The 13,388-nt window shown below is 38.5% G+C and overlaps 1 protein-coding gene across 4 annotated transcripts in view; it reads left to right on the top strand.

Moving 5' to 3' along the window:
• Positions 1 to 13,388, top strand: part of LOC124555453 (muscle calcium channel subunit alpha-1-like) — a 566,027-nt gene that overhangs the window by 336,423 nt on the left and 216,216 nt on the right. For all 4 annotated transcript variants that reach the window (XM_047129373.1, XM_047129372.1, XM_047129371.1 and 1 more), the window contains exon 21: positions 10,255 to 10,342. In XM_047129373.1, coding sequence (XP_046985329.1) covers positions 10,255 to 10,342 — 88 coding nt within the window. The remainder of the gene's footprint in view (positions 1 to 10,254; positions 10,343 to 13,388) is intronic.

Here is a 13,388-nt window from a genome sequence, read left to right as displayed (position 1 = left end):
GAAGGTGATGTATTCTAGAATAGTATCTCACAATAGCAACAATATCACCCTCAGCAAATCACATTTTGAGTTTCAGAAGATTTTCTCTACTGAGGAAGCCATTCACATGTTCACTCACCAAATTTACAAGCATTAAATAATAAAATAGCACCAGTTAGTATTTGCTGTGAGCTATCTAAGACATTTTACTGTTATCCTAGATAAATTGAGGTTTCATGGGAGTGAAGGTATATCCAACCAAAGGATAATGTCATATCTACTCAAGAGAAGGCAGAAAGTTGTATTTAGTAATCTAACCAAAATAATCTGGGAATGTAATTCCGACTGGGAAGAAATCGTGAAAGAATATCTTGCTCATAAATGTGATGTAAGAATAACATGTGATGCTCAGGCATGATCATGTTATAGACATCTGTTTAAGGAACTGGGCATTTTGACTACCACTTCACAGTATATTTATTCCCTCCTGAAGTTTGTTGTAAATAATCCTCAGCAGTTACAGAGGAACAATGGTGTATATAATTACACTGCCAGAAGAAAAATGGCATTCAGTACACCACATTAATGTTGTCTTTAGCACAAAAAGGGGTCCCCATAGTGCTACAAACAAAAAGTTTTGATCACTTAACCAGTGACATAAAATGGCTGACAGACAGCGAGGGAAAATTTGAAAACAAACTGTAAAAGTTTCTCCTTGATAACTAGCTCTATTCTGTAGAAGATTTCTGTTACTGTAAAGTGTAAAATGTTGGGGGTAGGAATTACTAACTCACATCCATATATTTAATAATAATAATAATAACACAAAAAGCTTTTAAATGTTCAGCATGTAGCCATATTTACAAATTAATTTGCAATGTTAATGTAAAATGACTATTTTCCACATCATTATGATTTATCATGCAAATCATCCATGGAACATGAAACCAAGTTTTATCCCTCACACTTAACTTCTTCATCCCTGTGGTTACAGGATGATCAGAGAGACACAGAACATCTTTCACTTCAGAAGTTTCCACACCTTATAGGCATAGAAGAAGCTCATTTTTCTTGTTTTTTTAGTCCTTTAATGATCTGGTGTATCAAATTAATTTTACTCAAACAGTCCACAGTTGTACTGCCAGTCCATAGTGTGCAACGTTCACAATATTTTGGCAATCAGACATGTCGCCATCATCAGGTGCGCTGACGAACTGAGCTCCTGAGGTCAGCCTGCCGTCTGAAACCCCCTCGCATCACGATGCGTTCTCTCCACGGTCCACGCCTGCGCATTACTGGTCGGTGAGATGCTGGTGTCTGTGTCTGTGGTGGCGTTGGTGTAATTGCCTCATCTGCCCTAGTCACCCATTCATTTCCTTTGCTGAGCGTCTTTTTAATTAGACTCAATGTTGGTTCCCATGCCCTGCTGATGATGTAGCAGCAATCTCGGTTGATGAGTCCACCCATGGTATGAATTTCGATAGCCTCTCTAAAGACACTGTCCCAGTATTTAGATGTCTGAGCCAGGACCCTTGTATGTTGGTAGTCCATTTCGTGATTTTCAGACAAACAGTGCTCTGCGACCGCCGACTTGTTGGGGTACCCAAGTCGAGTGTGCCGTCCGCCGCTCGTGGTCTCGCGGTAGTGTTCTCGCTTCCCGAGCCCGGGGTCCCGGGTTCGATTCCCGGTGGGGTCAGGGATTTTCACCTGCCTCGAGATGACTGGGTGTTTGTGTTGTCCTCATCATTTCATCATCATCCAGGAAAGTGGCGAAATTGGACTGAGCAAAGATTGGATAATTGTACGGGCGCTGATAACCACGCAGTTGAGCGCCACACAAACCAAACATCATCATCATCATCGAGTGTGCCTCTGATGTTCTCGGCAACAATCTTCGATGGTGCAAACTGTCTGACTAATATAAGTCTTCCCACATTGACATGGAATCTGGTATATGTCAGCCTTCGCCAAACTGAGTTCATCTTTGACACTTCCCATTTTATTTGGTAGGCAAAAGACAGTTCCTACTTGGTTTTTCCTCAATATTCATCCTATTTTCCCCAATAATGTGCCAGTATATGATATATAGGCAGTGGCTATCTCTTTTTCTGTGGCTTCTTCCGTCTCCACATGCTGTACTGTAGAGGTGGGGCGTAGTGCGCGTCTGATCTGCCATTACAAGTACCCGTTTTTCTGGGATACAGTTTTGAGGTGTTCCAGTCCTTGGGGCAGACTCTTGTGTGTCAATGATGGTGCGCACCCTGTGCACCAGTGTTTTTAGCACCCCATTCCTCTGCACAGGGTGGTGGCATATATCTGCTTGCAAATACAGGTCAGTGTGTGTTTTCTTCCTGTATACCCCGTGGCCCAAGGTGTCGTTCGTTCTTCTTTTGACCATGACGTCCAGGAATGGTAATCTTCCTTCTGCTTTGGTCTCCATAGTGAATTTGATGTTTGGATGTATGGAGTTCAGGTGTGTAAGGAAGTCTAGGAGCTTGTTCCTTCCATGGGGCCAGATCGAGATCGTGTCATCCACATAACGTAGAAAAAAAGTAGGTTTACTTTTGGATGACGCCAAAATTTCCTCCTCGAAGTACTCCATATAGAAATTCACGATCACAAGCAAGAGTGGGCTCCCCTTTGCGGCTCCTTCTGTTTGTTCATAGTATTCTCCATTAAAGAGAAAATACGTGGAGTTCAGAATGTGCTTGAAAAGGTTGGTCATCTTCATGTCAAATTTCTGTGCAATAAGCTCAACTGATTCTTGAAGAGGCACCCTGGTGCATAATGAAACAACGTCAAAACTGACCAGGATATCTGAGTCTTTCAGCTTGAAGATGTAGAGACATTTTAAAAAATCCACAGAATTACAAATGTGATGAGGCATTTACCCACATAAGGGCTTAGTAATTCTGCCAGGTATTTTGCCAGCAAATATGTAGGTGGCCTAATGTTGCTGACAGTTGGGGGTCATGGCACCCCTTCTTTGTGGACTTTAGGGAGTCCATAAAGTTTTGACAGTGCAGGTCCTTGAGGTGTCAATTTTTGTCGACACCCTCTGCTAAATCTGCATCCTTGAGAAGAGCTGCTCTGGTCTTGTTCTCCACCTTCATTGTGGGGTCAGCGTTGATCTTCCTGTAACATTTGTCATTTAGCATGCTCTTTATCTTCTCAGTATAGTTGTTATGGGAAAGAACAAGCATAGCATTGCCTTTGTCAGCCGGTAAGACAACAGTCTCGGGGCTCTGTCTCAGATCTTGAAAGGTCTTGAATGGCTGCCCTCTCCCTGCTGGTAATATTCGACTTGATCGATTTAGTTCTCGTCAGAGGACAGCAGGCATCCAGGCATACTTCCTCAACTGCTTCAGGTGGTAGTCACGCAGCAACCTGTTCAACTGCACTGACAATGTCCACTACCGGTGTGAACCTAGGTGTGGGAGCAAAATTAAGTCCCTTCTCCAGAACAGAAACTGCATCCCCAGTCAGCTCAATGTCCGTGAGATTGATAACCATCTTGTGTGGAGCCTTCTGCAATGGTTTGTCAGAAAGACAAGAAAATTTATATAATTGGCATCCCAAGGACTTCTTATGTGCAGAATTGGTGGTCACCCAGGTAACATCATCAACCCAGTCCCAGGTCCTGGAATTAAAATGATTGGCTAGTTGTAGATATAGTTTGTCGTCCCTGGGAGTTGTACTCAAGGCTGCGTCTGGTAAAGTGTACCCCCTCATGAACCAAGGCAAGCCTAGCACGCTTCATAATTCTCTTAGCTGCTGCAGAATTGATGTGATGTGTGACCTTAGCAAAGTTTGGCACAACAAAACGACATCTCTTCAGAAAAGCGAGAGCACTCAGCAAACGGCTCCTTCAGTGGCGCAGTTTGTCGAATTGCTTCATGCTGCGATACATCTCCTCCACATAGAGATATATGATGCGATTCTTCAGAATACTATGAACAAACAAAAGGAGTCGCAATGGGGAGCCCACTCTTGCCTGTGGTCGCCAATTTCTATATGGAGTACTTTGAGGAGGAAACTTTGGCATCATCCAAATGCAAACTTACTTGTTTTCTACGTTATGTGGATGACACGATCGTGATCTGGCCCCATGGAAGGGACAAGCTCCTAGACTTCCTTACACACCTGAACTCCATACATCCAAACATCAAATTCACTATGGAAACCAAAGCAGAAGTAAGATTACCATTCGTGGGCATCATGGTCAAAAGAAGAGCGAATGGAACCCTGGGCCACAGGATATACAGAAAGAAAACACACACTGACCTGTATTTGCAAGCAGATAGCTGACACCACCCTGCACAAAGGAATGGGGTGCTAAAAACACTGGTGCACAGGATGTGCATCATCTCTGATGCAGAGTGTCTGCCCAAAGAGCTGGAACACCTCAAAACTGGATTCCGGAAAAATGCTGTACTGGGAATGGCAGATCAGACACGCTCTCTGCCCCACCTCTACAGTACAGCATGTGGTATGGGGGAAAATAGGATGAATATTGAGGAAACACCAAGTAGAAACTGTCTTTTGCTCACCAAATAAAATGCGAACATTATTGCGAAGTGTCAAAGATGAACTCAGTTTGCCGAAGGCTGACATGTACCAGATTCTGTGTCAGTGTGGTAAGACTTATATTGGACAGACAGTGCGCACCATCGAAGATCATTGCCGAGAACATCAGAGGCACACTTGACTTGGGTACCCCCACAATGTGGTGGTTGCAGAGCACTTTTCATCCTAAAATCACTAAATAGACTACCAGTATACCAGAGTCCTGGCACAGACATCTAAATACTGGGACAGTGTCTTTAGAGAGGCTATCAAAATTCATACCACAGATGAACTCATCAACCAAGATTGTGGCTACAATCTCAGCAGGGCATGGGAACCAACATTGAGTCTAATTAAAAGGATACTCAGCAAAGGATCGAACAGGTGACTAGGGCGGACAAGGCAATTACACCGATGCCACCACAGTCGGCGACACAAGCATCTCACTGACCGCTGACACGCAGACATGGACCATGGAGAGAACTCCTCGTGAGGGGAGGGGATTTAAGATGGCAGCCCGCCCTCAAGAGCTCAGTTCGTAAGCGCACCTGACGATGGCGACATGTATAATCACCAAAATATTGTCCCCATTGGGCACTAAGGACCAGCATCACACCCGTGGACTGTTTGAGTAGGAAATATGCTGGAATAAACTGAAGAATCAAAAATTAATTTTACTTTTCTGAAAACTGTTACTTATAATATTGTAACTGTTCAGTTCGAATTTCTTTCAAGACTGTCCCGCTATAGCCTGACTCTAATCCAAAAAAATGTGTCCCCTCTGGTTTCATTAATCACAGAAATATTGTCTCGTAATGTCTGTGGCCCTCTTATACTTTCCCCAAGATCCTCAGCTAACCTGTCCTTCCTATTCTTATTCAGGTGCAGGCCTCGATTTGTATATCCACATCTCCCAATTGCAGCAACAAGTATGCACAGATATGAGATCTTATTTTTACATGGCTGACAGCTATGTTACCCCAAGTCTGGTCATGGCACTGTCAAACTTTCACAAACCCCACACATGTGTGGTGTTGTTGCTCTTATTATCTCCAAGTGACATATGATTCTACAGTCTAAGCTACTAGCTAAGCCTTTTCCAGTCATGCCTTCTATAAATACCTGATGATTTTCATCAAAATTTCTGCACAAGGGCCCTATGTTCTCTGTCACTAGGCTAAACTTAACAATATGTTTTATGATCCTTGCTTTGCTGTCCCTGTATCATTTATCATACATCTCTGCCACAACTCTCTTCTTTCTACTTGACTTTTCTACTGACCTAGCCTTAAAGTCGTTGCACTCTACTTTGCTCAGAAAGTACTTGAGGCTCTTCTCCTGTTTCAGGTAGCAAGTGAAACTGATTCCTAACTGCAATTTGAAATGTGATTTCTGAGGTTCTCTCTTTTTGTCTATTACTTGTCACCTTTCCACAGCTCCCACTGTCTCTGCCCCCCCCCCCCCCCCCCCTTTCCCCAAACCTATCTAATTCAAAATATGAAATTTCTTATTCTGCCTGAATGGCACAAATCTTTCATTATTGTTTCACAATTCTCCTGCCTCAACTACATAATCTACAACTCTACAGGAGAGCCTAATCTGACACTTAACTGTCTTTCCCATTACAGTCACCGCAGTGAAACATCAACCATCAATCCTGACACATTTCTTCCATACTAACCAAACTATGGCAACATCCACATTTTTCACACATGATGCTAGTATTACAGTAAACTAAAAAAGCACTAAGACATCTTAAACTGTACTAAAGTGACAATTAGTGAAAAAATTATCTTCGGATGCATTATGCAGCTAAATTCTAGGCAACAGGGAGAAAGAAAAACACAAGAATGTTAACAACACACAGATGTTCTCTGTACATAAGCTTTAAATCATGCAAGACATGCAATGAATGAAAAATTATGAAAAACATGGCAGTGTATTCAAACAACACTTTGCACTCCACAGCTGCTGATGTTTTACGTTTCTCAACCTGTTTTACATTTTTCGACCTGTTTTGGAAACAGACTTTCACTGCTTTTCCTGTGCCTAAATTTCACTTAGTGCCTTGAGTAAAGAGAGCACCTCTCAGTCTATGTAATGCAACTGTCACTTGTTAGCTGACTGTTTCATTTTCATTAAAAATTTAAAATGTTTTGAATTATTAATGATGGTTTTAACAATTTTTCTTCTAAAAAATCATTAATCACATTTTAAATGTGTGCTCCATTTAAAAATGTGTGTCAGTGTCCAGATAGTAAAGGATTGTATACAGCTTTGATCCAAGAAAGCAAATGGTATGTTCCATAGTGTTTGAAATGAAATAATTTTATTGCAGTGTAATGAATCTTTATCATTCTCACCTTTTGCTTTGAGTGCACATAACCAGTCTGATGAGAGGCTTCTCATATTATAAATAATGTGGGTTACATAAAATAATTCATATAGGATTCAACTTCATAAATTTAATAAATTATACAATTGTTTACAAAGTGCATTATCAGCCACCAGTTAATTGTCAGCTGTGCCTGTGCCTGGTAGCACATTTAATGAACAATCATGAAATATACACTCTGCAGCAACTATTTATGTATTTAGTCAGTATGCCTGACCACTGAAATATTTGTTGTTGCAATTTCACAAGTAATCTGAAGATATTTTGGAAAATAATTATTACGTGCAGGCTTCTAGATCAACTCAACAGCCACAATGTGCACATACACCAGAGATATATCAGACAAAGAAATAACACTGTAAAACATTTATGATTCAGAAACTGGAAATGTGTGTAAGAATGATTAAATAATGAGTGAAGTGTACAATTAAAAAATTCATTCCATTGTGAAATACAGCTCAGTGAAATTCAGGCTTAGAATATTGTAATGTTACATAAAAGCAATTAAGAAACAAAAGATTTTTGTAAAGGTTGTTTTAAATTACCACTAACAGTCACAAACTTTGTCAACTATTGTATTACTTATTTATTAACAATATATTTTGAGGGAATACCTCATCTTCAGGCTAAATAGCATTACAAAAACAACTTTACAGTAAGGTCATACTGATTGTAAAGTTGTTTTTGTAATGCCATTTAGTCTGAAGATGAGGTATTGCCTCAAAACATGTCACTAATAAATAAGTAATACAATAGTTGACAAAGTTTGTGACTGGTAGAGGTAATTTAAAAAAACCTTTACATATTTCTTGAGACAGTCACGGTCGAAAAATAATCAAAATGCCTTCAAACAAAAGATTTTGTTATCACGTTTCACAAAATTATCATTGCTCCCTTTAAAAATTACTCAAGTCCATTGAAGAGATAGTGTGTTCTTTGATAATAGGAATATCACTCTGTAGAGTTGGGCATACAACTCTTCAGTTGTTGAAGGACTAATTAACCTCCATTAATCCTGCAGCTCTATATCGTGTAGGTAAATTTGAGATTGGTAACCCATTTCTGTTTCATATCACAAATATCATAAACCACTAATATATGGAAACATCCAGACATGGATCATGCAATCCAGATTACTCTTTCCTTACAATATTAGTCAGCTGTCAGACAACATCTGGCTGCTTAAACCAATCCTTGTCTCTGTGATGAAATAAGTAACCACCACCTCACAAAAGACGATAGTACGCAGAGTAGGAAGTGAGTCAGTTCTTGTTAACTACTTTAAATCTATTGTAATGCTAGGGAAGGCTAGATTACTACACACCATATAGTGGAAATGTTGACTAGCAAACAGGCACAACAAATCAGTTCTGGATTTTCCATTGTTTGATATAAGGAAAAGAATTTCCACAGCAGCTACTATCATTAACAAAAGATTGATGTGAATATTTAACTGCTTTTGGAAAGACATATTATTTATTGCAGATCCTATGTATAAAATATCACCAGTGGCAAGGAATGCTTTCATTCTTTAAGTCCTATATTTTTCTAATCCCTCTACTCCAGTGATTCTCAAACTTTCTCTCTTTGCTCCCCTTCATGAGGGAAAGCAACATCAGCCCCAACCTTTTTTATTAATAAAAAATAGTCACTTTTTATATTTTCTTTGCCTTATTCTCAGGTTTAGCAAATCCAGTTTAGAAGGATTTTACACAACAGAAACCAAAACTGCTATAAGTCTTGTAACAAAAATATGGGTACAAATTCTTTATCTTTATCATATTTTCAATTATTCAAAAACTGTGAAATAAAAAAAAAATTACAATTTCAGCAAAGAGGGATTACAAGAGCATCAAAATTTTAAATTACAAAGTTCATAGCTGCCAAAGCTGAAAAGCCAGTCTTCTACAAGTGTGTTGTTGCAAACTGAGTCAGGATCTTCATTGCATTTTGGCTCAGTGTTGGGATTTCCTTGCTAATATGTATCTAAAACTCCAACAAAGACACTACATTAAATTTACAGCTCAGTGAAGTATCACAATTGAGATCAATAAGTTGTTATTACTCTTTTAGGTGATATTATGCTCCAGGAGTACTGTTGAGTGAATTTTTGACCCAATTATATTTATCAAAATTATTGCTGAAACACTTGTTGAAATGTGCTTTTAGTGTTACTAGGTGGTGGAAGCAGGCTTTTATCTCAGTTGGAAGCATTGTATTATTTGTGTTCTCTAACAATGACTCCAATGTAAGGAACATATCTAGCATGCCACATTGCATTCAATTTTGCCACAGCTCTGATTTCTGTAGGAACACCTTCACTTTTTCATTCCGAGGATTATACAGTTGTCTGATAACTTTGAAGTGATGTGTTAAGAATATTTAGTCCCTCAAAAGTGTCAGTGAGGTAAGCCATATTCAATAGAGAATCTCCATTGCTGAAACAGTGTGCCAGGGAGTGACTTTTCTGCTTTAAGAAATGGAAAACATCATTCTTCAGTTCAGACATTCTTTTTACTACTTTATGCTTGAAAATCATTAAGGATTACTAAAAAAAAGAGCAGTTGAGTGTGTTCAGCACCCATCTGCTCACATAGCACTTTAAAAAGCCATGAGTTTATAAAGTATGCCTTAATAGTAACTGACCCTATAACCGTTTCCTGCACTTAATGAAGGGGTGGGCTATGTTCTTGAGTGGCCAGAGCCTCCCGTGTATCATGCAGTGAGTCTCTACTGCATCAGGAGCTACAACTTTAACTTTTGCTTGGAATCCACCATAAATTGCAGACTTTGAGTGAGCTCCATCTGTGCATACTACAGTGCAATTGTACCATGGTATCCCATTTTGATTAAAAAAAAGTATTTATCAATAAAAAGACTTTGAGATGTAGCTGTTTCCAGTATTCACTTATGGAAAAGCAGTTCCTCTTGAATGTTAAACTTGTCAACAAAATTAACATAAGTATCAAATGAATATCTTTATGACTATCAGTTGCTTCATCTACTTGAAGTGCAGATTAGTTGTTACGCAGCTCATTAATTAACTGCTCAAATAAATCATCAAAGAACTGTGACTGATGCCTGAACAACAGGGAACTAACATGCATCAAGATAAGAAAATAGTGCATTGATAGTGGCTAGGCAGTAATGGAAAAAAAAAAAAAGATAACTGATTGCTGCACTCTATAAATTCCATAACATGAAGGAGTAGAAAAAGATCTGTTAAATGCTACTTGGATACTAATCACTTACTCTTTCTAAGATATTTTTCTTGTTTTAAACTTTACCTGTAATTGTTTGTTCATCATTCTTAGGTCAAACGCAATTTCTGTGGTGAAAATACTAAGAGTTTTGAGAGTACTTCGTCCATTGAGAGCAATAAATCGAGCCAAAGGATTAAAGGTAATTATTTTAAATTGCATTTGTAGTGTATAAAAATAATTTCTTCATAAACTGTGCCTTGTAGCGAAAATGGGAGGTATTTTAATGCACTGAATTGATGATTATGATAAGGGTGATAAATTGTGTTATTAAATGGAGGAGTTCCATATCACTGACATGAGAATATATAATAACAGTTAGAGAGATCTGTTATGATTTGGAATGAAAAATAAGTGTAAGTAACTAGTGCTGCTGAAAGTATCAGTTTCTCCTTCTCAGAGAAAGCTTACATTAGAAATTAGGCATATGATACATGCTATTATCTAGCTTCATATCACCTTCACCAAACACACACACACACACACACACACACACACACACACACACACACACACACACACACACCTACACACCTGCAGCTACCTGTGTTGTTTATCGTACCTGAATGTCCACTGGCCACTGTTCCTAAGGACTTTGTGAAGCAGTTTACTGGACCCTGAAAATGAATAGCTCACATCTTATCATCTTAACAAACTCTGTATATGAACCCTATCAAACTGTGTCTTACATAGTTACTGGTGCACCGCTTAGTCTTTGTGTATTAATCTCTTTGTTGAATTTGATACAGTTACATTTAAGAAGTTGTTTCAGCCACTATGCTCTTGGATTGTAGTGTCAATAGATAGTGTACAGATGTTATTTCACATGACATTTATTGTGTTTGTGAAAACTAATTTTTCAGTGTGACTTCTGCACTGTGCAGTGATAGAAACAATGTGTGGAATCTACATGCCAAACATCAAGTTCTCAGCCAAATTCTGCAATCTTCCAAAGTCATCTTTTCAGTGTTTCAGATATTCGGTGGTATGGTCACACTCAACAGTCATGTGTACCACTTGAAGTTATTTTTGTGTTCCATGCCACCTCTCTCATATACCCTGACCAGGTGACATTGCACAGTTGTTAATTCTCTAGATTTGCATTCAAGTGACTAACTCATATCACTGTCTGGTTACCTAGATTCATACTTCCATTGTTTCCCTAAATCTCTTAAATAACTGCCAGAATTATTCACTTGAAAAGGCATGGACTGTTTCCTGTATCTATCCTTCTTTATGCCAATATTACAATGCATGTTTGATTACATCATAATAAATACGACTTCAAACTCTTATCTAACTTCCTTCTTTACAATTTGACACCAGAGATTTAGGAAACTTGTCTACTACCTCACAGCTTCCTAGGCCATTTTTATCTGCCTTTATGTATTTACATTACCTTGAATTAAGTATCACTGGTGTGGTTGTTGTTTTCAGCCCAAAGACTTGTTTGATGCAGTTGTCCATGCTACACTACAATGTGCAAGCCTCTCTATCATCAAGTAAACACTGCAACATACATCCTTTTGAACCAGCTTACTGTATTCATCAATGTTTTCCCTCTAAAACATTAACCCCCCTACACTTCCCTCCAATTATAAATTGGTGATCTGTTGATGTCTGAGAATGTGTCCTGTCAACCCTTTCTTTTAGTCAAGTTGTGCCACAAATTTATTTTCTCCCCAGTTCTATCCAGTATTTCCTCCCTAGTTACATGATCTTCCCATCTAATCTTCAGCAATCTTATGTAGCACCACATTTTTATCTAAACTGTTTGTTGTCCATGTTTCACTTCCATACATGGCTACACTTCAGAGAAATACCTTCAGAAAAGACTTCCTAACACTAAATCTATATTCAAAGTTAACAGATTTTTTTTCTTCAAAAATGCTTTTCTTGCCATTGCCAGTATACATTTTATATCTTTTCCACTAAAGCTTCTACTCTGTTCTGTTTATCACACACATTTCACTTCTGTATAAGGCTACACTCCAGACAAATACCATAAGAAAAGATTTACTCATACTTAAATTTGTATTCAATATTAATAAATTCCTCTTCTTCAGAAATGTTTTTCTTTCCATTGCCAGTCTGCATTTTATATCCTCTCCTCTTTAGCCATCATCAGTTAACTTTCTGTCCAAATAACAAGACTAATCTACTACTTTCAGTGTCTCATTTCCTAATCTAATCCTCTCAGCATCACATGATTTAATTTGACTTCATTCCACTACCCTTGTTTTACTTTTTTATGTTCATCTTATATCCTCCTTTCAGACCATTGTTGATTCCATTCAACTGCAATTCTAACTCCTTTATTGTCTCTTACAGAATTATAATGTCATCAGCAAACCTCCAAGTTTTTATTTCTTCTGCATGAATTTTAAGTTGTCCTCCAAATTTTTCTTTGGTTCCCTTTAATTCTTGTTGTATGTACAGATTGAATATCATTAGTGATAGTATACAACCCTGTCTCACTTCCTTGACAACCACTGTTTCCCTTTCATGCACCTTGACTCTTATAACAGCCATCTGGTTTCTGTGGACGTTAGAAATAATCTGTTGCCCCCTGCATATTATCCTTGCTGTCTTCAGAATCTCAAAGAGTGTATTCCAGTAAAAATTATCAAAAGCTGTCTGTAAGTATACAAATGCAATAAATGCAGGTTTTCCTTCCTTTAACTTACCCTTCTAAGATAAGTCATAGGGTCAGTATTGCCTTTCATGTTCCTAAATGTCTCGGGAATCCAAACTGATCTTCCCAGAAATTGGCTTCCACCAGTTTTTCCATGTTTCTGTAGAGAATTTGTGTTAGTAATTTGCAACCATGAGTTATTCAACTCATAGTTCAGTAGTATTCACACCTGTCAGCAACTACTCTCTTTGGAAATGGAATTATTGCATTCTTCTTGAAGTCTGAGGGTACTCCCCTATCTCACATATCTTGCACACCAGGTGGAATAGTTCTCTCATGGCTGGCTATCTCAAGGATATTAGCAATTTTGAGAGATCATTATCTACTCCAAGGGCCATATTTCAACTTCGATCTTTCAGTGGTCTGTCAAATTCTTCTAACAATATCATATCTCCCATCTCATCTTCATCTACATCCTATTCCCTTTTTAAAATACTGCCTTCAAGTTCATTTCCATGTTGTTTCCCTAGCCAACATATGCTTCTACATTCTT

The sequence above is a fragment of the Schistocerca americana genome, chromosome X, assembly GCF_021461395.2.
Source record: "Schistocerca americana isolate TAMUIC-IGC-003095 chromosome X, iqSchAmer2.1, whole genome shotgun sequence".
In the NCBI taxonomy this organism is placed as follows: Eukaryota; Metazoa; Arthropoda; class Insecta; order Orthoptera; family Acrididae; genus Schistocerca; species Schistocerca americana.
This window is presented reverse-complemented; position numbering and strand designations above follow the sequence as displayed.